The following is a 27,856-nucleotide window of genomic DNA, read 5'->3' on the forward strand; positions in this document are numbered from 1 at the left end:
TATTAAGGAAGCGACAGAGCTGTTTGGCCAAAGGGTTTGTTTGGTTTTGTTAGCTTTTTTTTTTTTTAAAAGAAAGCTTGAGTTGAGTGACTGCTTAATTGCTCCAGCACTACCCATTCCTACCACAAAGGATAAGGTAAAAGAGATTTAGGATTATTCAAACTGAACAACAGGAAAGTAATCCATTTAATTTCCCAGATTTTATATACTAATACTGCCCCATTTGATTAGATACATGAACTCCTTCCTTTGAAATCAATTCAGCTGTTTCAACAAACAAGTTCTGGTACGAGGTATTTTTAGAGGAGAGCCACATATGCACATGCTGTGTTTGGCAAAGTTGACCTGACAATGTCCTTTCTGATAAGTGAGATTTCCTCTTACAGGAGACTGAAGGCCTGGACAAATTTAAGTATCATCTAGCTCTCATGAAATTGCCTTTTTTCCCCCCTCCTCAAGTTAATAAAAATAGAAGCCCAAAGGACAGTCTTAAGTGGATTGGGAGACAAGTCCATCAGTCTCAATACTGCTGGTATCCAATACCTAGGCTGTAGGTCAGTAAGGAAAAGCTGTTACTAAAAAGTGCCAGTTAGGAACATTTGAGTAATTAAGAAATTCCTGTGACAAAGGTTGAAGGTAATTATCAGGTTACCCACCCCCTCCAATAACAGAAGCTGTAATTCCATTAGAACTGGACAGACCCAAATCCTGTATAAGTCCCTTTCTGTGCTTACCATCTGATGTAAGGGAACTGAAGGGGCTCTGCCCAATAGGCAGGGTAACTGCTGTTATAAATAGATACCGAAACACCACATTCACCTAATGCTTCTCCCTTTAGCAGCATGTGGGAGGATGTCCTACCTCTTCAGAAGAGGGAAGGTAGTATCTAGAAAACTGACCTTCACCTGAAAACCTCCCTGAGGAGAGCAGACAGGCAGATGAAAAGCAGCTCTGACTCCAGCTGGGTGAACCCTTACTCCCCACCGCAGTGTTAGAAGCTGCTACAGTACACGTTGGCAAGAGGCACCACAACTTCCTGGTGTTGAACTTGACATAGCCCTTTCAAATGAGAATGCACTATGTACCTGTAAAGTCAGTCACATTTTCTTACAGGTCAGTCATAGTATTTCAAATCTTTCTCACTACAGAAAGCCTTAACTGGTATACTTTAAAGCACCTGCCAAATTAAAGAAAGAGCTCTTTTACAAGGAAATTGTGTTAAAAGAATTAGTTATCTGGGAGGAACAGAAAGGGAAAGCTACAAGAAAAACTACTCCTTGACTCACAAGGGCCTTCCAAGAAAAAAAACCAAACACTGTAAAGTCAGCTGGGAACTTAATACAGAGAAAACCTAAATTTTCCATGTAAAAAGACAAGAACTGTACCCACTGTGCCCTGCTTCTGAACATAGAAAGATCTAAGTCTCCAATGCAGCCACAAGTAAATTGACAATGCCCTCTTCCTCTGCCCACTTGAAATCTCCAGGCAGCCAACGTACATAGAATGCAGTTCAAAGCCATCCAGGAATACTTTGGCTATTTTCACAGCAAGGAGGCAAATATCCTGTTGCTCTGCCTCTTGTCCGTGTCATAGCAACGGACAAGATCACAAAGAATAGAAGTTCTGTAGACATCCCATTACCAAAAATGAGAAAAAATGCAAAGGGATGGCTAAGGAAGATGGACGGAAGCCAAAAATGAGCTACTAGCAAATCTGACTAGTCTATCTGTTTTCCAGAAGAGCAGCAACTTGGGGGACCCCTGGATGAGTAGGATTCCAGTAGATTCCACACCTTCAGCTCAATATTTCACTGGCATGGAAATGGCTCAAATAGAGACAGCATGTAATAGATGCTGCCAATGAAGCCTGGTGCAATCCAGTTCAACTGGGTTGCACCAGTAATGTTTTTAAAAATTACAGTTTCTCCCAAATAATCAGGAGGCAAAATTTCTCTTAGAAAAAGTCCATAGTGAGTTAGGTCAATGGTCCAAATACTTGGAGGACGATTCTGATCTTCTGTGATGATGCGGCCCAGAGCATATCAGTTTTACATCTGCATATGACATGACCATGAACGTGGCTTTAAGTAATCCAGGAACGTGGGCTGCAAAACAGAGAGGCAGTATGTTAGTCACAGGCAAACACCACCAACTGTGGTGTGGTCTGCTGAAGTCAAACTTCCCTAACAGGGAAGATCAAGTCACATTTTCATACCCCACAACCCTAATCTTATCCCCACTGAAAGGCACAGAAGTCTAGTTGCAGCCATAACGAGCTGCCTGCCTTCTGCCCTGCCTGTGGTTCTGACACATCAGCTCAGGGCCATCTAGCAGCATATTACCCCATGGAGCCTGTCGTGTATGACGGCGATCTCTTAAGTGGGAATCAAACCTAAAATTGAGTTTGCCTGAGCACACCTTTGGCTAAAACTGAAGTCAACTAGCACAGCACAAACTTTTATGTAGGAAAAAGTCTGATGCCAAGGAAGTGTCAGAGAAAGCGAGTACAACAAAAAACCCTGACCATTTATAGGCAATTGATTCTCATTGCCACCCACGCTCGTCCGGGAAAGGCACAATAAGCTTAGTTTTTGTAGGCCTCCTAGAAAAGTTTCTCCTGACCTCAGTGACCAAGTGCTACAGTTATATTCACACAGCCAGAGTGGCCTAATGTACTTGGAAGTAGTGCCTTATGTCCTTTCAGATGTGGGAAAAACATCCTCAGTTTCAAGAAGTGAAATACTGTCAGCAAAGAGTACTAAGGAAAACGCTTTTGTTAAGAAGAGATTTCTGACATTCTATGGTTTTTAAATAAATACCTCTTAATAAACTAATAGAGCAGACTGTCAGAAAGGCTTGTGCCATTAGTTCCTGCCCTGTCCCACAGCAATAAGGACAAGCTGCTCACGCGGTCAGTTATCCCACAGGGCAGGGTCAGTCACTCACATTTTCCAGAGGGCAATACTGGCGGGCATACCACTCCTGGCTATACAGGCAGATGATGACACCTTGGCCCAGGAAGAGGGATGTCCACATGATCACATTCCAGATAGGCCCCTTCCGACGGTCATTAAGGATGAAGTTGAAGACCACTAGAAAGAGGTGAAACAAGAAAAGCAGGTGAGCAGCTGAAAATCACTTGGAAACCAGCTGATACCAGTGGATACTCCCCTTCTCCACCACTTCATCCCCAGAACATGGCTGTTCCCTGAGGCTGGTGTAACGCACAAAAATCTGATTATGCACTGCATTAGAGCAAATACTCGGACTTGATTCTGACCTTTAGTTCAAAGAAGTTCACTAGCAAGCTGGCACAGCTGTATACCTCTGCTTGGGGATCAATACTGATTTGTTATGTACGTGACCAAAGCACACTGGCAGAGGTGGCCTAGAGTTCTAAAGCCCTCTAACTTATTCTAGCTCAAAATCAAAAGAAATGCAAGAGCCCTCGCTTGTGTGCTCTTCCTTGCTGCAGTACCAAAATAATACTTGTCTTACACTACAGCTTGAAAGAAGGAAGAATTCTGCATGTCAGCAGGTTGGAAGTCAACTAAGGCTTTGCAAAAAAGGAAGCAGTGCTACTAAATACGTATGGTGTGATACGAACAGTAGTATGCGTCATACATAGTCTCTCTTCCTCCCCACCCACATCTTGTTTGTCGAAGTCCCAAGTTTAACTGCACAAAACCTTTTACAAGCTTTGGACCCCACAATTGCAGACTCTTGGACAAGAAACAGTTCTATACATCAGTGATGCCACAGCCCGTTCACATACTCTCTCCTGGGAACTTACTTCCAAAGCACATAAACAGGCAAAAGAGAACTGGATAGAAGAAGCCGAAGCAGATGCTCAGAACATACTCATGCACAGCAGCCGATACCGTGAAGACAGACAGCATAGCTGCTGCTCTGAACTTCTTACCAAAGAACTGGAAGACAGAAGAATACCAAGTGTTACAATCTGTTCTGCTGTGGTTTTAGTTCGGTTGTTTCAATTTATTTTTTAATTTTTAACAGCCTTAGCCAAAGGGGCCTTCTCTTGCAGAGTGACATATACAAAGTGCTAAATTCTTTAGAGAACACCTTGGATTTTAGATGCTTTTTTCTTAAGGCATTTCCTGCATGAGTTCTCAGGTTAAGCCCATGCACAACTCATCAAAAGCTCAACAAAACAGAACATGAGTTCAGACTGCCGAGTCAATCGCAACATTCCAAATAGAGACTAGGCTTCAGATCCACGTTTTGTGCACCCAACAGACTTGGAAGTGAGCAACAGATACTCTAAGTAGTACAGTGGCTACCCAAAACCAGCAGAGGCAAGCCAGTCGCGTGCTTCTCAATGGACAATGATGGGGCATCTGGAAAAATGCACTGTCTTGTTACTCACCCAAAGGAAGTCCCTGTATGCATAGTAATAGAGCCAGTCATGTACTACCACGTTCCAGGTTCGGTAGTAGTTTGCATAGGATGTGGAGTTCCACCAGTCCTGAAAGCACAGTTGAAAGAGTATTAAATTTAATTCAGCACAACCCATTCTACAAGTCTATTCTAGAATATCAAGAAGAAACATTGATTGGAATAATACCGAGGCAATATAACGATTTGCACCATGAAATAATACATTCCATTGGACTTTGAACATTTTCCTCTGTTTATCAAGATTTGGTTTTGTCTAAATCTGCAGTGGCTGAAATGATGAAAGAAAAAATGCTAACAGAGCTATTAGGTATGCCTGGTGGGTGGTTCTGTTCATGCAAAGGGAAAATGTATCGCCCCACAAATCATTCAGACTTCCAAGTAAAAATACAAACTGTTCTCAAGTACAGCAACAAATTTGAGCCCTAACGGAATAAAACAAGCAAAATCCTGTAGTTGCTTCATTAAGAAAAAGCTTCTGTTTTCCTTCTCTTTCCTTTCCATGACAAAAGCATCTGGTTTAGAAGCTTTATAACGCATGCTTTATAAATTGTAATTCCTGTTTCTTACCTTGTAGAACATCCTATCTGCAAAGCGCATCATCTCAGCAAATGCATTAAGCCAACAGTGAAGGAAGGCAAAGAAGACCAGGAAAAGAATAAGTACACCTAGAAGCAAGACAGAGTGAGATTGATTTTGTAGTGTTCTCACTCAGCTACACGTTGGAACATGTAACGCAGTCAAAATTGTTCTGATAGGCACTGACACATGAGCTTTATGCCACCCACACAAAAAAAAGTAAAACCATATCAGTTTCTTATTTCAGAGGGCAAGAGGGCCTAGAATCTGGCTTTGAAGACTTAATTCAAAAACCAAGCTTATTTTGTACTCTCAATTCTGAAGTTTAACACTGAAGTTTCCCCACAAGACCTCCTTTGTGCATCTTTGCCCGTTGTGAATATAGCTTGCATCAAGCAGCTCCCCGCCCTTCTGTCTCTCCCATAAAGATAGTTACTTATGGATCCAGGTCTTACCTGGCAGAATGGAGTTGAAGATGCAGAGGACCAGCCCTCGTAAATTAAAGGTTTCTTGGCTACTATTGCGAAACTGAGGAATGCAGAGTCTCACAAAGATGTAGTAGGCATAGAAAAGTGAACCAAGCACCTGAAACAGAAGAGCGATTTTAAGAGAAATGCACAATTAAGACATTACCACTTCACAGCTCTAGAAGAGACGAACACAGGAACAGCAGCTGCCAGCACAAGTCAAAGTATAATTTTACTATGCTACTAATGAGCTTCTGTAAGGATCTAGTCAAAAAGTGAAACAGCAGCCATTTCTGGAATGCGTTCACAGCCAGGAAGGAAAAAATAATCAGCTTTTCTACTAGTCTTTGCCACTACAGAAGTTGCAAGTTCCTACTTGTCCTATCAACTCAGAAATCATGACACAAAAGACTCATGTCAATGCCAAAGTAAGTGGGCAAAGTGCTTTGTGATCTAGGTCCAGGACAAGTCTAGAAATAATTGAAAAATATATGCTGTAATTATATCTAGTATTAAAACTTACTCTCTTATACCAAAGGAGATAGTAAGAGCCAAACCACCTCAGCCCTTCCCCGGCTTACAAATCCCTGCTCTGAAAGTTGAAGTCAAAATGCCACTGCTTTAAACACTCCTGTAAACCAGCTGTGTGCTTTGTCATTCTTTTGTGAGAGAGTGAGCAGCCGAAGGCCTATGATTCTTTGTTTAAGAAAAAACAGGAATGCATTGTGTTAAAATAAAAATTTCAGTCACACAAAGCCATTTCTTAGAAACAAATCCACAAGAAGCTACTGAAGCTCGCAGCCCAGACAGGTTCTCCTTTGACATTGAAGTGAAAATCAGGTCAGACTTGAGCTCAAATAAGCACTGAACTCCAGGCCTCTTATTTCAAAATTGGTTTGAATATCTGTAGACCAGTTGCTGTACCAGTGCATTACAATGCAGTGTCAGTGTGAAGAAAGAGTGACAGAGCATGGATATTGCTCCCCCTACGCACAGCTTTGTTTGTATAGAATGGAGTCTGCTTGCTCAAGAAAATAATTCTAGAGGCTTTTTTCAGCAAGGATTATTTATTTCTGACATAACTATTAGTTCAAGAATACCGTTATCTTTTTTTTTTAATCACTAAAAAGTATTCTTTTCCAGTAAGCCCACAACACATTGAAGCAACTTAGTGCCAAGGGGATAAGTGTTTAGCAACACAGTTTAAATGACCTCTGAAAATCCGTTCTTCAGAAAGCTGTATTACTCACCTGTGCAAACTTGGTAGCTACGTAGCCCCATCTTACCATGGGATTCCTAGGAAAAAGGACACAGTGTCACATCTAAATAGGACTTAAGAGCAGCAAAATCCTCCTTTCAATTACACGTTTTACTGATCTATTCTCTGAAAAAGATTTCTTAGAATTCAAGGTTCTTAATCTCTTGACATTCAACAAGAGACGCCTGGACCAAATTGCTGGTTCCTCACCTTCAACCACAGCAGGACAACTACAGCAATCCCATAAGTGGGAAAGTATCTTGAGGGCAGTATTACGCAATTACACAGGAGGTGGTGATCTGCCCGATAGTCACAAAACTGCTGACCTGACACTATCAAAGTTCAACACAAAGTACAGAAAAGTCGGTGAGTTCCCAGTTTCAAAGGCTTCGCCCTACCTCCTCAAACTCAGAGGTAGGGCTTTGTATGAACACCGCATGAAGCAATGCACAAGCCTGCTGCAGGAACTGCATACAACAATATTCAGTAACAAGTTCATTTGTTTCACATCCTGTGCACTTCCCAAAGAAAAACTAGAACTGTCAAATTAAAAAATATTATTAGTGTAGTTTCCATAACCACATCCTGTCTTTTCCAGGTTACAGATTTAACCACATCTTTAGAAAAGATCTAATTGATTAACTTAACAGATCACATCCAGGGGTCCTTAATATTGGCTTCAGTTCTTAGACTACTTTAACATTCTACTAGTGTTGCTCACGTTACCTGGGATAGTTGTCTCTATAGATGAGGGTGGGAGCAAAGAGGAAGTACAGGTATTGAGAAATTCGGGGAATAGGTACTGAGCCTAGAAGAACGGGAGAGGAGAAAAGAAAACTCTTCAATCTTTTTGCTTACCAAAGGTTTCATTTCCCCAGTGCCCTCTCCCAACATACAGCTCTCATCACCTCAAAAAAGACCAGACTAGATCTAAGGGTAAGGGATTCCCAGGGGATAGAGCAAACTAGACATATCAGAAGGAATTATCCTTGTGAAGCACAGCTAACAGGTCAGGGTGGCTAACAGGCAGTACAGTGCTAACACCCGGATATCACGTTTCCTCTTCTCCTAAGGAAGAAGGAACTGTAAGGCCCGTAACAAAACAAGGGTTCGTGTTCAGCTGTAGCAAACGTCACCAAGAGAGGTTTTTGGATGTTCTTCTGGAATTGCTGTTGTTTCACTAGAGCACTGAACTGGGGGTGTGCAGGCACCCTCTACATACTGATCCTAGAAGCAGAAATAAAAGAGTCCTGAAGCAAGACAAACCTGAATGGTCTGGCTTATTGCCTAATACCAAATGAAAAGGTTCAGACTGAAGTTATGATGCAGAAGACCATCCTAGAGCATCATCACCTCCCCATCCAGGGTGATCTACTCAAATCTCACCTCTCTCCAACTCATGACACCAGCTCAGAGCAATGGAGGGTAAGCAAGAGCTGGTTATACACAGTTGTCAGCAAAAAGCAGGGCAAGTTACTCACTAGACTTCTCCTTTACAGATGACAGGACTCGAGGTACATTTTCACGGACAAATGAATGAGCCTTCATAACCAGACGAACCTGTAATATTAAGAGAACATCACCTTAATACTCACCAACTTCCCAACAAAAATTGCATCCAGCATCTTAGGGCAACACCTTTAGCATCTTGGCTCCTCTCCAATTTACTCCTACCAGGAAAGAGCTGCTTCCTCTACCCACAAGCCTGTTTAACTGTCAGGAATTTAAAACACTGCAATGAAAAACAAGCTATAGCAATCATGACTCAGAAGAGTCAAAACACACCTCATTTATACTCATAGGACTGCAGTATATGGTGTATGCAGGGATTCCAAATCAGACCAGTAAGCCACTAGCCAACTAACCAAAAACTTTGGCTAGTAAAAGGGATGCAAAAAACCCTATCCCTTTCAATAGGCCAGTACATTTCAAAGTCCTGAAACTGTGCTGTTAAAAACGTCCTACAGCAACAATGACTAGGCTAAAATACAGTGGTACCACCTATAGATCTGCAGCTGCCATGCAGGGTTTTTTTTGTTTGTTTCTTTTTAAAGTTCAGGATCAAAAGGAAGGCTTGTCCAAATTTAATTCTTCAGGCCTACACACTGATCTCTGACCATCCTTGGATTAACCTGTTTAAGCAGTCCTCCACAAACTCTCATATCCCTCCCACCGCTCTAGAAAAAGAAGATTCCACTTCCAATAAAGTTCTACAAGACAAAGAAAGAGGAATCACTTGCTGACTATGTACCTTTATTTAAAAGAGGAGTGTTACAGCTTCCTGGTGAGCTACAGCACAAGTCCCTATGGTTGTTTTTAGGCATTTAGCATCCACAAGACAACTAGAAATAAATACAATTTCAGCCTTGAAGCATTCAGAAAAAAAAAAACAACCTGCAAAATCCTAGAGTAAAATAAAAAAGTGGTTTCCAAATCAAAACAAAGTTTGCTATCAGTAGTTTTTCCTCATTAGACCTGTCACAAGTAAGTGTTTAAGTCAAAGATTAACTCCCATCCACAGCCCTGGCTTAATTTAATGAATGAAAGAAACACCTAACCCCATCGGAAAAAGGTCCCTTTTTATTTTGAGAAGAAGCTTCAGTAGAGCCACAGGTAGTAGATAGGCACCTACCTGTTCCAGTATTACAATAAAACGGGAAGCCGGAGGCAGGGCGTATGATACAGCAACATAGGTCGGCCCAAGCCCAAGCCCGACTGTTTGGAAGAGCGTGAACAACATCCCATAGAAGAGAGAGCGGATTACACGATGGGAGGAGCTGCAGTAACCTTGGGCCCAGTGGAAGAAAAGGCCGTATGGAATGACAACCGTCGCACAGAACATGCACAGCCAAGTACAGAAGACAACCGGGAACTTTCCAAAAACGAAAACCAAGAGATCAAATCCGAGGACCAGCCTGAAAGGCACAAGGGAAGAGACAATATTCAGAGTCCATTGTTTCATTAGGAAATACTTCCACTTCACTAAGTGGTGAAAGGTCAGATCGTCATTACTTGATGACCTTCACAAAAGGTCAGAACACCATTATTTGAGAGACTAGGTAGAAGTGACCGTGACAGTTTTCAGCTCAGAAACAGGGCTGTCTGTTGTAGGTGTAAGTGACCACCCACCAGCACAGCAGACGATAAAGGCTAAAGGACTCGTGCCATCAATGCTGTCAGGAACAGCTTACCTTCAAATCCCACAGGGCTTAAGTTCAGCTTTAAGATGAGAATGTGCTTTGAGAGTATGTTCAAGCTCATCCCTGCTAATAAAAAGCACGTGACTGAATGATGCGCTGCTGAATCAGGATCCAAAAGAGCTTCTGGGGAACACTCATAGGACGGCACTAATCCATGAAGAATCAGTTCTCAGGAGTTTAACATCTAGAGAGGCTCCCCCCACACATGCCACCATAGGCACCTAGCACTCAAACCTAATTTAATTCTGTTTTGTGAGAACTGTACACATTCCACATTGATTCATTTTTAGAAGTCACACAAAAGGCTTGCAGTCATTGGGTGGTCAACGTGAATATATTCAAGCAATGCACACTGAGTAATTTATTTCATTAATCAAACTTAAACATAAGGCCCAGATGTTCAGTTGTACAGCCCGAAGTCACCAGAGCTTACTCTTACACATAAGTAGCTGTTCTAAACCCAGCTCAGAGGAATGGGTAATGCAGAGTACACCAACGCAATTAATTTGTTCTTATCCATTAGGCTCATTGCAAAGTGGATCTAAATTATCAGATCTAGATCAATTTATTTTTTTTTAAATTTTTAAGTATTCACAGATAATACAAGAGGAAATGACCTTAAGTTGTGTCAGGGGAGGTTTAGGTTGGATATTAGGAAAAATTTATTTACTAAAGGGTTGTGAAGTATTGTCACAACTACATCCCTGGGCAGCCTGAGTCACCATCTCTAGAGGTCTCCAAAACCTGTAAATGTAGTGCTTAGTGACATGGTTTAATGGTGGACTTGGCAGTGCTAGGCTAACAGTTGGATCAGATGATCTGAGGTCTTTTCCAACCTAAATGATTCTATGATTCTAACCCAGTCCTTCAGCTGATTTTAGAGGTAACTGCCAACTTTCCCCCCAAATCCATACCGCTGTTAAGTGAGGATCAGCTAAATGATGTTCAATAGTGTATGAGCCTGCTCTTATACCTAGACAAGCAAGACAACAATTATAATCAAGACATAGCTCTGGCTTTATACACTGAAGACCAGATAATCAGCAAGATCAACATGTAATCCTACTTGTGTACATGAGATACTGCTTGCCAAAAAGATACTATTTAAAGCAACAAGCAAGCTTGAGGAAAGCAGTCTTTCACAATCCTGTTTCGAACTGGCTACCTTCAAAGAACAGTCTTAACAGAGGCTGTGCAAATATCCTTGAGATTCTTCCACAGGATAAACGAAGTTCTATTTTTAAGCACAAGTACAGCATTCCAGGACTATCATTTCTAAACAGAGAAAGGACTGCTAACATATTTAAAGTATTTTCTTCAAAAACACTGTCCTCCAATCAATGCAAGCAGCTGAAGGCTGCTGTTTCACTACTAGTATTGAAACAAAGCACTTGTCCGTAAGATTTTTCCAATGGCTAGGTAATTTTATTTGAAGCTTCCATATCCCCTCAACAGGGATTGCAGCATGTTTGAAGTACACCAAGCTGAACACCCCCTTCTAATAAGATCAAGGATGGATTCCTTCCAGCTGCATTCTGCAGTTTGTGTGTAGCTCTGGTTCTTTGGGAGCAAGCACTTCCCAGCCCCGGCCCTCGTCTTTCCAAAACACTCTTACCTTCCTTCATCAATGAAGTCTACTAAAAGCGTGCTGAGGATGAAGACAATGAGAAGAGCGATGAACATGTGGTAGATCGTCCTGATGTGACTCACTTCAAACAGCTCACTAAGGAAGAGATTCAAATGCTATCATGCCATCCACATAGCAGATCACACCTCCAGTATGTTGCTTTCAAAGCACTTCATAGTACGATAACATGAGATCACCATTCCAATTCAAGAGACTGCAGTTAACACCATTTAAAAGCCAGTCTGCATGTCAGACACTTCTTTCCTTTATCCTCAAAGGATAATTAGCCATTATCTCAATGGTTCTGAGGGATTGTATATTTACATTAGGGGAAGCCTGCAAGCTGTAGGCTGGATGTTTCAGAAAGAAATGGAGAAGTTTAGGTGGATTAGTCCAAGGGGGATTGAATGCTGGGAAAAGCGGAGTAGGGGGAAATGGAGTACCTCTCCTCTAAGCAAGGGCTAGCTTGTTTGTTATCAAGGGTATTTTCAGTCAGTCAATTTAATGGGAAGGGTGAAGCTGAACTACTCACTCCAAGAGGGACCTCCTCGCAGTAAATATCTTCCCATGTTCTGGCGGGGCTCTCAAGGACCTGCAAACAAGGAGAACGTTCAAGAAAAAAGCAAATAAGGATTTCAGGAAGCAACCTTATTACAGGACAAGCCTAGAACTGACTTACTTGGCTTTATGTAGCTCCTTCTCAGAGCAGGAAGCTGGGAAGAAGGAGGTTGAAGATGAGGAGTCCAGGAATGCTGATTTTGCCACCAAACTGTTCACAAACTCTGTGAAGTGACTGTCCACTTCCTTCATGAAAACTGGCTTCAATTGCTGACAGAGTGAAAATAGAGCAAGTTATTTAAGTCTCTGGGTATATGTCATAAGTGACTTACATTTCTTTTTATCCCAGAGCAGGACAGAAAAAGGCATCAAGAAAATATTCCTGTACCATTGCCCTACAGTTGGAGCCAACTTGGACAAGATCAGGGGCTTATCCAGGCCTGTTCACACACCTCAGGCCACAGGACTTTGAATGATGTTTGTCTTCCCTATGAGATGCAACACGGGAACAAAGCAAACATACTGACCTTCATGTGTGTCTGGAGAGGCAGGTATTTCACATTTTATGGCGCTAAGGAAGTTGAGCTAAACTTAATTCATGATACCCACAAAACGTTTCTCATTTTTAACCAGTTACATCCCTACCACACAAAAACAAGTGCAAACAAGATTTACATTTTAGCCAATCTAGTGCTACTGGGGAGAAAAGTGACTTCATGCTTGTGGGTAAGCAATCAACATTGACTTTTTCATGCCTTAATTCAGGAATGATCTCAGATATGAACAAAGGAAGAAATATTGCCTTCGCTCTTCTACTGCTATTCAAATAAAAACTCCTCTATACCACTGAAACTACAGAACACTCCAAGACTTCCCTAAAGCAACAAAACAGGGCCACACTGCTAAGCATTAAGACTGGTGCTATGAGAGAGAAAAATAGTAGGTAAAAAGACTGAAGTTAAAGAATTAATGGGAACAAACATCCCAGCATAATCTGCTATGTTCCCAGGAAGCTTTATGTTAGTTATTTTTTCTAATACAGCCAGTTAGGACCAAGTTGTACTGTTTTCAGCATATTCGTGTCCTCCCAACACCTCCTCAAGTTATCAGAAAACTTGGGAAGCACCTATGTTTGCTAGAGCTCTTCATTTCTAAGGGTTCATAAAAAAATGCACAAGCATCTTCCTTATCTACCACTTCCTTGGAAAAATACACTGGAAGAGCACAAATAAGTGATAACTGGCTGTGAATGAGACACAGGCCACCCTGATCAAAGACTGCTTACTTCACCTGATAAAAAGTTTCTTTCAAGAAAGGAAAAGATTATTATTGGGAGGTTTAAGTAAGTTATCCAGACTAGGACTAGAATTCATCTTCAAATGACAAACTATGCAGCGTTAAGATTATAGCCTTGTTTTCATATCACTTTTGTCTTGTCTAAAGACTAGCGGGTATGATTCATTCCCCTATTTTCCAGCCTACAAAATATCTCAATGTGCTCTCTTTAGCCTCACAGCATGAACTTTCAAAGACCTGATCTCCCACACCCCAGGCAGAGTTTTTAAAACAAGATGCGTTTAAAAGAAACTGAATGATAAAATATTTAAAAGTACTTATTTCTGCAGAAAATGTTACACTGAAGTCAGGATAGCTCTTCACTACAGTACAAATTCTCTTGCTCTTCATTTGCAAAGAGAAACCCTAGATTTGCATAGTAGCTTAAATGTTATTCTTATAACTAGAAAAACTAATTCCCTCAAGGGGGAGAAAAAGAGAAACATGTTCGCTTGTATTTCAGTGACAGCTTGGGCAACCGCAAGATCCTAAGACTGTTAGCACCTCAGAAGCCAGATAGTTATCTTCAGCACAGGAGATAAGCAAGTTACAAGAAAGCTCATAGGACTACTAGCCTAATTGTATACAATGGTTGGTTTTTGTTTGTTTTTAAATGCAAGTGTTTATTAGCAGCACTTGTCTGACCATCCTTTTGCATTGGACTTTCAGTTTGCCTTCAGATTCAAGGCCCAAGTCTTTCTACGCGGTAACTAAATATGATTTCATCTAGCCTACCCACTGATCATCAGCTCTAAAAACACATTTCTCTAAATGCCTTCAGAATTCCTTACCAGCGTTTACTCTGTAATCTTTAAGGCTGAAAAGTAACAAAAATCTATTTTCAAGGAGGGAAAGAAAGAGCCTGGAAGTTGTGCACACAAATGATGCTCCCTCAGAACAGCATTTGTGATGCTTGAACTCATTTGTCAGTTGATGTTTATGTTTCAGTGCTTAACAATTATGCTAAAAAAAGCTGAAGCAGCATTATTTTTGCTAAGAAGGAACTGGCACAAAGACTAATAAAACAAGGAAGTAGGCACCAAAAGCTCATCTAAAAAGCCCGCTTCAGTCACAGAGCTTTTGGGCCAACAAAACCTGTTAACAGATGCTGTATTCATACAAAATGCTGTTGTCTAATGCAACGACAGCCAAACAGCCAAGCTTAACTCTTGCAGTAAATACAAAATAATCTGAAATGAGACCACAAAACCAGAAGACCCTGAAGTCAAGCCACGCCAGAACTCTACATTCTTCCTGTTTCACAGCGGTCAGATTCAGAGAGATCTCTTGAAACAGAAGCTGCAGTAGGAGAAGGAGCAGATTAATATTTAACTTAATAAAAATATTTGTGCCCTATTTGGCAGCTGCCAACATAGAATAAACAAACTTCACCAGCACTTAATGAAACAGCTCTTCGGAGCTGGCTACTCTTACATACTGCTTTCTGGGAGGCAGAAGAGGCTTCTCTTGCAGAGAAAGTGATTTATTCCTTTAAAAAGAATAGGAAGAGTTAGTTGAGTACTTTGGAACTACAGCCTGTAACAGAAGACACTGCTGCTCCCTGTCACGGCGTGCTTTTATACCATGCACGCACATATGCCTACCAAAAAAAACCCACAATACAAATTCCTACTCCTCTTGAAGTGCACAAATTTCCATGCCAAAATAAAAGCACTATTCATTCCTACCAAAACCTGTCTTTTTATTTTAAGTTCTCCCCCGTCCTTTTATTTTTTTTTAAGCCTAATTGCCTCTCAGCAAGAGTTTAAGAAAAATTATTTCCTTAAATTACCTCTTCCCTCTCAGCTAGCACTCTACTGAGATTGCCTCCTCTTAACACAACCCTCCAGGGCCAACATCAACATATGCATGTGCTTGGACTGGGAAAACAGGATACAAGTTCTCATTAAATAAAATACAATACATCTGGAGCACAGACCCTACAGTAAACGTAATTCTGTACAACAAAGCCACACAATATATCATGCTATATTGGCTTCTATTACGACTACAAATCAAAGGGCAGTCTGTTTGAGAAATTGCCAGAATAACTGTTAGTGCTCAACAAGCCAGGTGACTCAGTCACCAAAGAAGTGAAACAGCAGAGGAGAAGACACACTTCCCACCAGCTTATGCAATGACAGGGTGCGTGCACGCAGCTGGTCTTGTAGTGTCTCCTAACTCAGGACACTTCAACAAGAGTTTCCTAAATTGCACTTGAAGTTTTAGACAAGTAATTGGGCAGATCCACTCACCTGTAACCGTCAAGTTCCAATTAAAAGAATCTGCTCGTTACAAGAACAAGGACAAGAAGGGGGACAAGCATAAAAAATGCTATGCGATAAATAACAGAAGCTGGCCAGCAATAGGCCACAAGTCAGAGAAAGTTGAGCCAAATAACCCTGTACCTTACTGCTGAAGAGAAAATTACAAGAGTTTCCCCTTCATCTTAGTCCTAACAGGTTTAGTTATTTCAGTTACTAAAACATCACAACATTAAGTCCTGATCAAGTGACAGACACCATTCTCAACTCAGTTCAGGATTAACAGAGGACTAGATCCTCCAACTGGACTGCAACATACAATGAAGGCATCCTAATTGAAATAACACCTACCAGCCACAATTCCCATTTAAATCAGTGCAAGCTGTCAGTGACCAGCACTTTTCAAGGAAGCATCTGTCTAGGCCTCAGATACCTGCCACCTAAAGGATAAACCGGAATCCAAGCTTCTGTTGTGTAAACCACTGGACAACAGGAGCAGGCACTCCAGGAATGCTGCAACAGATGCAAATTTCTAGTTAGCCTTGTAGCTAAGTTTGTAGCTTTGAGGCACCTTAAATTTGCAAGTTGCTAAACTCAACATTTAAAACCTGAACTCCCCGTGTTTCAGGAGCAACTTGAATAAATTAGAAGTGCCACTGACCCTGCTGGTTTTCTTTGACTCTTACTGTGGATAAGAAATCACCTTGACTACAGGCTAGTATGTCTCAAACCTGGTGGCCAGAAAACATTTAGAAAGAAAAGACTTTCCTTACAAAAGAAATCCAAGATCAAGCTGTTTGCTTGCATCCAGCTAGTACCCCCTGAAACCTGGAGCTTACAAAGCTCTGTCTGCTTAACAGTCTTTTAAAGCTTGCTTGTGCAAGCATCTGTTGCAAACGGTGATTTGCAAGAGCTGTGTTTGTCTGCAGAGAAAAGATACGAGGCAGATATGAGGCTTGCTCTATCATGCCCTCAGTAAGAATCACTTGGAGAAGACAACATATGAAATAAAATTCAGGGCTGACTATCCCTCTCATGGGCTGAATTTTAGGAGCTTCAGCACAAACAGTACACCTTTAGTGGAACCCACTGACATACACTATAGTTACCTGTTGTAAATTACCACCGATAGAGAGAGAGAAGAGACTTTAAAGCAATAAAGTCTCAAAGGCTTAGTTTTTCTGTCCTACAAGTATTCACTCCTTGATATCTGTATAAGGCTGAAGCAATTAGATGACTTCATCTTTACCATGGAATTCTCTGCAATAAAATGAAGAAAGAGTGCAGGACAATTTGCCCTGAAGGACAAGCCTGCTGCGAAACAATGGTTAGCTAAGAGGGTGCAGTTCATTGTTAGCTAACTTCAGTTAATTTGCCTATAAATCACCTTAGCATAAGCTAAGACAATGGCAACTCACACAGACGTAGATGATGTTAGAAATAAACAATACTATTTCTGAAAACATTGCTCACTGAGAAAAGAAAAAGTGGGACCAAGGCTCAGTAAGGCCATCTCCACAGCCAGGGCACCAGAAGCTGTGGGACACAGGCTAGGTGCTGTACATGCCTTTATTCAGTGGGTAGCAGGTCACAGAGCATTTTAAACACTAAGTTTGCAAGCTGTCAAAAGGGAACAGGCTAGCTGACAAACACGCTGTTGTCAGAAGTTAGTAGTGAGGGAAGTTCAATTTTATTGCATGCTTCCAAGTTCAATCTTATCACTGGACTCTAACCTACTGGGGGGTCAAGAAAGAATTGCGTTTGATAACACTGCCTCTTGTGCTAAGTCAGGAGACAGAAGGAAAAGAGAAAGAGGGCTGCGTAGAAGTCACTGTGCTCAAGTTATGACTGAGTAGAGATTTGTGTTCCAGGACTAGCCAGTCTCCAAAGGAGACAATCTGGGTCAATTATCCCGCTCCTCCCCACAAGGAAGTATTAAGAGTGTATTTACCTCAGCTTCTGCTATTAGCTGCATTTTCCTTGTTATCACATGGTCAACATCAACCCGGCCTAAGGAAGGAAAGCAAATATTTAGCAGTTGCATCTTCAGCAATGTGACCGCATATGAAAATACAGGAAGAACAGCATGCAGTAGCTTATCCATTGATTTTTCATTAGTGCTCTTGATTTTTAGTAAGGTCCCAGTAAGTTCAAAACAAAACTGCAGGAAATTCACAAGCATGAACAAGTATTTTAAACAGCCGTTTAGGATCACAGCATTATAAAGCAGGCAACAACTGATAACATGCTGGATTTTTGAAAGCTTTGCAACTCCACAAATCTTCCCAGGGTCCCTAAACATATTCAACCTTGAAACAGCAATTAGAACAACCATTGGAAGGTCACATCCAAGCGTGCTGATCTTTTGTCAGAGTTTTATCTCAGGCACAGTGAACTAGACATAAGATTAGGTTGTCTGGAGGTCTCTACACTGCCAATAGACAAGGCAGTCAAATTACGGCTGCCTGTAAAATAAAGAAACCAGCTCTGAAGACAGGCTGAATGACAAGTTGGAAGGTGATCCTGCATTCAAACCTGGCTACTCCCCCCGCATCATCCCCTAGGAGAAGGGCAGGCATCAGTCTGACTGTATTCGTCAACGTATTTCATCGCTTAGCCAAACGGGTCTCACCATGCCATAGCATTATGGTCATTAACAATACCTTTGTCTTAAATATTAAGCCTCAAATATTGCCTTTCTTTCGCATATAAAACTATATGCATCTGATACTTCTGTTACATCAGGAGGAACACCATTCACAAACCAGACATTTCAGAGCAAATGAGTTTTAAGACAAGGTTTGTCTGCAGCAGTTGCAGAGAACGGGCAAGCCAGCTGGCATTTCCCTCCCATAATTAACTTTGATCTTCTGTTTTGTAATTCTTACAAGAGTCTTACATATGAAGGAAAAGCAAGATTAAACCAGCAACATCCACCCTCCCCCCTAAAATACTAGTTAGGGTGAAAAGATGCCAACAGCCCTTGCCTTGTGCATATCCTCTGGCAATTATAGCTACAACCATACGGCTAACATTACAACTTTTGTTTTCAGTTTCTAATGCAGCAGCATTATCACACTTGCAGTGCTCTGTGCTGCTAACATATTCACGTCAGTTTGATGGCTTGTAATGCCACCCTTGTACGTGCACATCCCATCCATACAGAGCGTACAGTGTGCTTTAAATAGAAGCAAGGGCTTCTGCAAAGCACTCATCTGAAGGTGCTTCTGCAAGCAGACAATTGTAAAAATGTTTAAACACTCCAGAGAGAACTACAGTTCCAATGTAGTAGAAGAGTGAAGTGAAACTTTACCTTCAGTGAAGCTATGCTCATTTGTCAGCATTCAGTTGACATCCCTGCCACTCCGTATCAAGCAGGCAAAACAGTTTTTGCCTGTAAAAATCGATACACAGGCTGCAGACCGAAGAACGGACTGGTGATAAGTCTATTACTTATCAGCCTTGTAACACAAACAACGCATTTACTAAACACCATGATTTTTTTGGCTGCACAAATAGATCACTTTTCACAAAGATAGAATTCTTGGTTGCTAAGCATCACACCTCCAAAACAACAAAAAAAAGTATTACCTAAGCATTTAAGCCTACCACACTGTTGTACTTGCTGAACAACAGCTGCTTGTGGAAAACAATCCAAGAGTGTAAGCGACCTTGTGCCACTCAGCTTATGCACTTTGCTGGTCTCAAATGGATTCCCCCACCCAAAGAAAAAAAGTAAAAAAACACCAAGCCATTCCATAAGCAGCAGAACAGTACGCCCTTCACATCATCTCAGGGGCTCCACTCCCTCACTGCTCTGCTTCACAATTGTATTAAGAGTACAGCAGTAATAGGGGAAGAGGGCCAAGAACCACCTGACACCTATCTGCCAGCAAGCAAACCACACAGATGCTGAGCTCAGAGCAGAACTGACCTTTCCTGCAGAAAGGTGAGGATTTGTCTCTTATCCAGCGGCCAGTCTTCAAGACTGTCAAGTTTACTGGAAGCCATCCAACAGGGCCAAAGATGACAGGACATGTGAGACTTAGGGGATTGCACTATTTCCTTTTCAAACCAAAATAAAAATAAGCAGCAACTGCTTTGGCCATGTTATTTCCTGCCGGATCTTGCATCTGAGGCCTTGGTTACTACTGCTGCCCAGGAGTGGTTCTCTGTGGAACTAAAACAACCTTTCTGACTTAGGAAGCCTTAAGAGATGGTTACACAGATACCCAGCGTACAGCTTTATTGGCTGTACAGGACAATAGGCAGGTCTCTGACCTGCTGATGTTGCAATTGCTAAGTTGTACACAGCGTCCCTCCTATCACTTTATCCACCCACACACCAGTGTGTATGCAGAGACTACACTGCCTAGAAACACGGCTAGTTTAAAAAGCCTTTACTTCAAGACCTCAATGTCTTCAGTATACACATCTCATGCAGCAAACCAAGTAAAACCACCTGTAAGCTCAGTTACTTCTTCTCCAGAATAAAAAGAAGTCCCCTGTAGAAGAAAAAACACCCCAAAACAACTCATCCTGCTGTTTCGCATTGCCCAATAAACTCATGCTGGATCACCAGGCAGGTACCAGGGAACATATAATATCATCATCTTGAATCATTCATCTCCTGTTGTGCAAGCTGCTCCCTATGTTCCCGAAGGTCATTCAAGAAGAGAACCATCACATGATTTTGAGTAAGAGAAATTGTGCACTGAGAAGGCTACGTTTTTTTTTTCTTTGACTGATTCCTTTGTATCACTCTGGGATTACACTATCATTACGAAAATCAGATTCAAGGTTGCACAAGACAAGCAAGCACATCTAGGACTTAAAGCAAAGTGGGATATGCCTTAAGGAAAGAGGAAACATTTAAAATCGTAAGGAAGAAAGTCTTCTTTGAAGACTAGCATGAAATAGTAGCAAATCTCACAGGAGGCTGAAGCAGGATTTGCTTTGAAAGAACTTTGCTTACAGGTAGAAATTTTAGTTAAGACTCAATATTCCCTTCCCATCAGCATAGACGTGGATAAGATCTTTATCTCGCTGACCACTTGTCTTGGGCTTGTAGAAACTGATCCCTGCAGGATTTGACACCTCTGTGCAGCCCAAATTCAAAACAGGTTCAAAAGTCAAAAGAAAAAAAAAGAACAATTTAAAAATGTTCGCTTGGCTTCCTAAAGAAACTAAGCTTAAATAGATCACCTGATTATTGATAAAGCTTCTCATTGTTGAAAACTTGAGCAACTTAAATTTCACGAAAGAATTACAAACTTTTAAAAATAGGATTTCATTTTTCTTTTTTCAGCCTTCTGTTGTGGCTGTTACAAGCAGGTGACATTGAGATGAGAATCATCCCAATGCATATGACCTGTTAGTGCTGCACCTCGGGATCCAGCAAAACCAATTTCTACAGGAGACACTAGCCAGCACTCTGCTGAACAAGCTCTCAGGAATTAGCTGTGTCAAAAAAAAAAACTTTCATTTTAACTGCTACAGTCTGTAATTACAACCGAGAGCACAAGTGGGAATAAGTCGTTTGAGCAAAGGCATGGTTTGTGTGCAGTGTTACGGTTCCAGCCTGTAATGACTTCAGCCACAGGATTTGCCTGAAGATCAGCACTCTGAATCACTCCCCCTCAAACTGTTCCTGCATTGTGGAGGTCAGTTTGCTACTAAGGAGCTACAACAACCCAGGAAGATGACTACCATTTAAATCACTGCACAGCATTCATGACAAAAATGCCTCTTTGCAGAAAAGCACGCAGATAAGTGGCAATAAAGTGAAGCTTGTGTGTCAAAAAAGTACTTCTCAGGTAATACTAGGCCAACCAAGCACACAAGACAAAACCATACCTGACAATCACTCACAGTTTAGAAGTATTTTCCCCCTAACGACATCAGGATTTGTTTAACTTCAAGATCCTGTAATGTCACAGATACAAATACCCAATACTGCCCTTCCCTAAAAGGGTTTAAAAAAATTGTTCAACTGAGAAATAATGAAGACAATATATCATTCAAAAGACTAAAGCAACACAGGCAGAAGGATTTCCTGTTACTGTCAGATACCTGGATTCCAAGGCTCCCTCTCTAAACACACTGAAAATGTTGTTATCTGAAGGACCAGCTATGTTAAAGCCAACCTATCAGAAGGGTACTGAAAAGGAAAGGAAGTGTTGTATTGCACCAGATATGGAACACGAGTCAATAATTTGATGCTAGTAAGCCTTACCCTGAGTTATGCTGACTTGTGGCCACTCAGCAGATAGAGGCAAATTATGGCTAGATTGCCCCTAGAGTTCAGCCGATCTGCTTAAAGCATGCACAGGCCCCAGAGGTCACTGCACTGCAGTTAGGCAAGGAATCCAGTTAAAAAGCCAAGTTTGCAAGGACACGGGACCCTAACGGCGTCTGCACAAGGAGGAAACAGTGGGATGCTCCAGGTCATGCCAGCTCATCCCCAGGCTCTTCACAAGAAACTTCTCAGCCTTCACCAAACCCCTGGGTTACAAAACATGACAGAACCTAAGAATTACCAGAACCCGGTCTTAAACAGGATAATTTTTTCATCAGCCTCCCCACAACACACCCAAGAAACTCAATTCAAGCAGCTCGCGCGCACTTGTTGCTGTGCCTCAGACACCCGGCTTCATGAACTTTTGCACTGTGAACGACCAACAGTAACCTCCTGGTTAGGAGATAACAAGCCCTTTCCAAGTCCAGCATTACCAGACAGGCTTACTCACACCAGACAGAGATATGCTGCAGAGGTTGTTTGTACACCAGGCCCCTTCTCTGATTTCTGAGGAAAGAAGGGCAGACTCCACAACCATCAGTTTACCGGTTTGAATGCTCTCATCTCAGCATTTAGATACAAGTCAAAGAACCATCCTCTCTAATCTTTTAGATCTATCCAGTTTCCATTACAGCCATGCCAGATAAGTTTGCCTGCAGCAAGTACTGCCCAGTACCAACATCCAATTAAGCAGAACAGATTTACCTTTACGCATTTCCCGCTGGAAACACATAAAACTAATCTTAAAGCAGCCTGGATTTTGACAAGGGATTATTGCTGCCTAGATCATTTGCTGACTATATGCCAAGACCAAATTAGTTGTTTAATTAATACACTGAAGCCAATTCAGGAGAAAAGGTGTAAGACTAACGTTCAGCTACTCTGTCAAAGTGAAGTTACAGACTGAACCATTACAAGATACAAACCCACCTAGGGACAACCCGAGAACAACCCAAAACTATCCAGTCTCAGAACTCAGCAAGCATTGCGAGCTTCCAGCAGCACTGATGAGGCAAACGTAGCCTAAGCTACACAAATGGAAGAGTCTGAGCCATTGTGGTCTTGAAGCCAATACAGGGACTAAATCAGCCAACGCTTTTCGGTTTGAATAAAGAAGGGATTAATAGCCTAGCAGCCTCCGTAAAAAGTTCACACACTTCTGGAAACTAGTCAATTGGCCCTTGACGCTAACTCTTAAGTTAAAGAGCAGATTGTGGTCGCTAATCAGGGAGGATTGAGGGTGGCAAGTCACATTAGTGATTTAGTTTTTCTACAAAAAGAATTGCTACGAAGATACTACATATTTATTTGCATACAAGATGCCATCTTCACCTGTCTAGAACTCCTTGGCTGCAGTACACGTCTTGTCTAAAACTCTACATACCAGACCACTGGCCTCAAGCCGCCTTTGTACATCAGCACTAAAGCCTTAGGAATAGTTATGCACAAGCTAGGACAAAAATCTTGAAAAAGAAATGTACAGGCACTTCTTTTGAGCAATTCTTCCACCTTAGCTGTGCTTTCACAGAAAACTGTTACTACTTACACAAGCATACTGGACTACGTTAAGAGTCTGCTACATGAAACGTCTGAACTTTGTAAATGCCTTGGACTTTGTAAAACTTCAAACTTTGTGGTGCAGAGCTGTAGATTTAACCCTACCATAGAGAGAAATTCCTGACCAGAGGGCTCCAGGTTTTTGCATGGTCCTGTAATCCACTCAGTCAGAGCCTGACTTGTCTCCTAGCTCCCTGTGGCATTCTTACTGCCACGATCACTGTGGCGAGCAAAGAGCCTGCATTAACTGGTCTGAAGTCTTTACAACCCTTCTGCTGAACTGGCAGCAACCTTGGAAGATAAAAGGCAGCTAGTTGTAACTAAACAGGATGCCCCTCAGCTGTCTTTGCTGTCCTCCACTGCAGCTTGGACTGTACTAGAAGGCGGCACTTTGTACTAAACCATCCCACCAGGCATACCAACACACGAGAGCCCAGTACACTTCCAGGAGACCTGTCCCAGAATGTTTACTTGCTATCCACCCACAGTATCTCACCTGCAGTGACATTATGTTGCATTTCAGAGGTATTACAATGAAAGGCTTTTAAAAAACAGGCACACCCACCTATCAGGTGCTAATTATCACAGCTCTATTTATTCTTTACCCATAAGCTTGCAAGAACTCAAACTTAAGCATAACAGTTAAGGTGTTTACATAGATAAAGAGGTGGAAGTCCACTTCTAAACCCATCATAATTCTTTTCCACTAGTCACTAACTCCCTGCAAGTTTCCAAAAAGAGCATTGATAAAACAGTCCCATTCTACTGAATTAAACTATCAGTAGCACCAACAGCTGACGAAAAAGAATCTCAATTCTTAGGTAGTCTGTGGGACAACTTTCTCTCCAAGATACTTTGTTGTAAGAAGAAATCCAACTTATTCTAAACTTAAATTTGCTCCAACTCCCGTTCCAGCTTAAAGAGGTAGAGCAAAATAGTAACGTTATTCAGAACTGCACCAGTGAAAATCATCTCCTTGAATCACTAGTACCAGGGGTTTAGAGTTTATATTCGCATGGCACACTGTGACAAACTACTTTAGCTTTTTGCTTATTCAGTCTCCCAAAGAGAAAGAAAACGAGCTGCAATTCCATCACCAGCAGTCTGAAAAACAGTACAGCATAACCCAGGAGTTTAAGACAGTCAGTGTCCACAGGCAAAACCACTCCAACTGCCACACAATTATCCCTGCAAATTAAGGGACAAGCCACGTGCAGCAGCAACCCTCCCAGCCAGCCAACTACAAGCCACATTACTTTCTAGGTAGCCACAATACAAACTGCTACAAACCCCTCTAAGCCCAAGTGAAAGAATCTCACCATTGCTTGCGTTTTGGAAGGACCTCTCACCCTCAGGTCTCCTCTGCACTTCCTCGTTCTCAGGGGGCTTGTGGGCTGCAGCGGAGCCAGACTGGCGCTTCCTTGCACAGTCTTCACCTGCCATTGTTGCCTAGCTAGACCAGAAAAGGAGAGAAAACAATTAGTGACAAAACCTCATTTATTCTTCAAATGGTTAAAGAATAATTTACATAGCCTTCTTTGCTCTATAGTTGTATTAGTTATTTACTGCAGGTTACACATCCCTTACTACAAGCAGGAAAGGAGCAAAGTATCCAAGTTTCTCCACCACTACAAAAAAAAAAACAACACATCTTTCATCTCACAGCTCCCTCCTTTTCCCTATAGATTTAAGTATTTAAAATGACTCGAGCCTTTGTGAAATCTTTAAAAGCCTTTGTAAATGCTTTCCAATAGTCAGTCGGACAGCAGAATTTGTCTTCAGAGAGCTCTGGCACGTTTGCTTTGCAGAACCAACCACATGATTTTACTTGAGCCAAGCCCCTTCCTGTCAAGTCTTCAGTCCTTACTGAAAGAGCGGTTTCCTCAATAGATCCTTGTACTCTGGTTGGGCAGACAATGGCTGTATTGCAAATAAAGGAAAAACAGGAAGAGAAGATCAGGTCTGAACTATGCCAGATTCAATGACAAAGGTCACTGCTGGAGACAGAGCTGCTAGCTGACAGGGAACACCTGAACTACTACAACTAGGCTGAAAAACAGAAAAACCTTCTTTAATTAAAAGGGGGAAGGGACTCCAGTTTGGTCACAGTGACATCCCAGCACGCTGCCCACAAAGAACAGCTCAAAGAAGCTCACAGATACGTAGCTACAATCAGGGTCAATTTTCAGAACTGGAATTCCAAAAAAAAAAAAACATGCAGGCACCTACAGAACTAGGTTTTCAAACATGTGCTTTTCCTTTTTGATACATTTCTCCCCTACCTTGGTGCAGACTTGCTTTGTTTTTGGACATGTTTTGCTGCCAGTGAAAAGAATACTTGCACCAACACAGATGAGCTATTAGAAATAGGTAAGGAAAAGTCAGGCAATTGTAGAAAAAACAAAGATGGCAGAATATAATTTAAGAATGAATTTCCTCAGAAAATTGAGGCTGACACTTTTCCAGAAAGGGAAACTGAACTCTTTCGGTCACATACCGCCAGGCTGCAGCTTCCTGTGTTTGCCCCCTCTGTAGCTGAGCAATTCATCGTTCCCCTTTTGGGCACCACAGCACACATTAAACTTCTCCAACACCAAACAACTCGATTAACCAACCACCACCGCCATTTCTTGCAGGACACTGCCCCTTTTAGCCCTGTGTCACAAGATCCCAGCCAGGTCAGTCTACACACTATAAAACCAAGGACCATAAAAATGACAAGCTTCCAAGCTGGCTTTGTAAACCAGCTGATAGCTCACACTATCACGATTTATGTAATACAAAGAGCGTTCACCTGAAGAACACAAAGGATCAGGCATGGAAACAGTAAACCTTCCTTCAGTTAACATGCTCAGCAGCACAGAAAACTAGCTAGCAGGACTAGCCCACTTCTAACAGCTCTCCACACCTATTGCTGCCATTGTTCTGAACAACCCTCTCACCTTTAAGTGCAAGCCAAGCACCACTGTGAAGACACTATGCTTCCTAGCTCGCTGCCTTCCCACCGGATTCCCAGTACAGACACTGCCACATCACATCTATCAAAGAATCATTTTGCCCACCTGGGGCTTACAACTACATGGAGGTTACAGCCAGCCAGCCACTTCAATCCTTCTGCTCTTACACAAGTGAGGTGGCCAAAATCCTATCACATAAGAATGGGTCACTGATCACAGCGCAGATTCTAAAGAAAAATGAGGGAAGAAGGAGAGGGGAATAAAGCAGCCACATTAACTTGATCATTAACAATCTATCCCCTGAGCTATTACAGAGCATCTCCACTGCCTCCTGATCCAAGCCAAGTTGTTCCCATGAACTACACCCATCCTTACGGAGCACAGGTTCTCCAGCTCCAACAGAGGACTAAGTTTACTTCTTTTCAGCGTACGCTCTCTGTCCTCAAGAGGCGAGGAAAGCAGTCTCCTCTCCAATGCACACATGGGAGTTGTAAGAGTATCTGAGAGATTGACAGAAAGGAAGTAAGAATAACACGTTCCAGGATGGATGGAGGAAGAATGATGTATTCAGAAGAAGAATTAAGGTAATTAACTTAGGGAGTTGGTATCCTAAGTGAGCTCCGCAGATGCGGTACCAAAACAACTCAGCGGAGGTCAAGCGATCAGAGCAAAGGATTTTTGGCACAGAAACAAGAACCGTGCCGGGGGAAATCTAGCAAAGCAGATACTTTCCTCATGGGGTTTCCGCATGAGAAGTATAACACTACGGCACCTGAGAAGCTACCGGCACAGCGGTGTCTGGGGAGAGCAGACCTTCCCTCCGACCCCTGCTAGAGGCAGACCGGTCACGGCAGGGCAGGACCCAGAGGTTCTCCTCCTCCTCCTCAGACGGCAGAAGCCTCCCGACCAGCAGCCGCTCCTCTCGCCCCGCTCCGAGCACCTGACGGGTGACGCTGGCGTCCCCCAGCCAGGCTTCCCAGCGGGACCTCCCCGCTTTTATAGGCGTGACCGGCCCCAATAAACCCGGGCTCCTCCGTCCTCCCTCTCGCAACCCTGCCAGCACGCCCTCGGAGCGAGCAGGGCTCACCTTCGCGGGGGCTCCCCCGAGCCGGGCGGGCACCGGCACAAAGCTGGGGTCTCACAGCGAGAGGCGAACGAGGAGGGCAATGGAAGCAGCAGAGACCCGGCGGCGGCCCCCTCACGGAGCGCCCCTCCCCCCCCCAAGTCACCTCAGTCCGCTCCCGCCGCCAACGGCCCCGCGCCGCCGCTTCCCGCCTCCGCCGCGCACGTCACCGCGCACCAGGATCCGGGAGGGGAGGGGGGGGGGGAGCAGAGGCGCCG

The 27,856-nt window shown here is 42.5% G+C and overlaps 1 protein-coding gene across 8 annotated transcripts; it reads right to left on the reverse strand.

Annotated features, from left to right (window-relative positions):
- On the reverse strand, positions 1-27,831 carry SOAT1 (sterol O-acyltransferase 1). 8 transcript variants are annotated; one of them, XM_083845895.1, is made up of 16 exons: positions 27,745-27,831; positions 24,878-25,007; positions 17,655-17,713; positions 12,226-12,374; positions 12,079-12,138; positions 11,535-11,642; positions 9,352-9,634; positions 8,201-8,279; positions 7,446-7,527; positions 6,712-6,757; positions 5,450-5,579; positions 4,986-5,083; positions 4,387-4,485; positions 3,793-3,928; positions 2,946-3,091; positions 1-2,104 (listed from the first exon to the last, which is right to left on the reverse strand). In XM_083845895.1, the coding sequence occupies exons 2-16, from the start codon at positions 24,999-25,001 to the stop codon at positions 2,048-2,050; spliced, it is 1,656 nt and encodes a 551-aa protein (XP_083702021.1). In that variant the 5' UTR covers positions 25,002-25,007; positions 27,745-27,831; the 3' UTR covers positions 1-2,047. The 8 variants fall into 8 exon arrangements, with proteins under 8 accessions (XP_083702021.1, XP_083702022.1, XP_083702019.1 ...); XM_083845896.1 differs by having other exon boundaries at positions 24,878-25,011; positions 27,745-27,828; XM_083845893.1 differs by lacking the exon at positions 27,745-27,831 and adding an exon at positions 27,603-27,738.
- Positions 27,832-27,856: the final 25 nt, after the last annotated feature.

The sequence above is a fragment of the Anser anser genome (genome assembly GCF_964211835.1).
Source record: "Anser anser genome assembly, chromosome: 8".
In the NCBI taxonomy this organism is placed as follows: domain Eukaryota; kingdom Metazoa; phylum Chordata; class Aves; order Anseriformes; family Anatidae; genus Anser; species Anser anser.

What these genes read in the sequence shown, in the direction of transcription:
- SOAT1 (XM_083845895.1), bottom strand. Translation starts at nt 25,001, where the DNA reads ATGGCAGGTGAAGACTGTGCAAGGAAGCGCCAGTCTGGCTCCGCTGCA. An exon ending in GCGAGGAGGTCCCTCTTGGA is followed by an intron (nt 11,643 to 12,078) that starts GTGAGTAGTTCA and finishes TCTCTTCCTTAG; the next exon opens with TGAGCTGTTTGAAGTGAGTC. An exon ending in TATAGAGACAACTATCCCAG is followed by an intron (nt 6,758 to 7,445) that starts GTAACGTGAGCA and finishes CCTTTTTCCTAG; the next exon opens with GAATCCCATGGTAAGATGGG.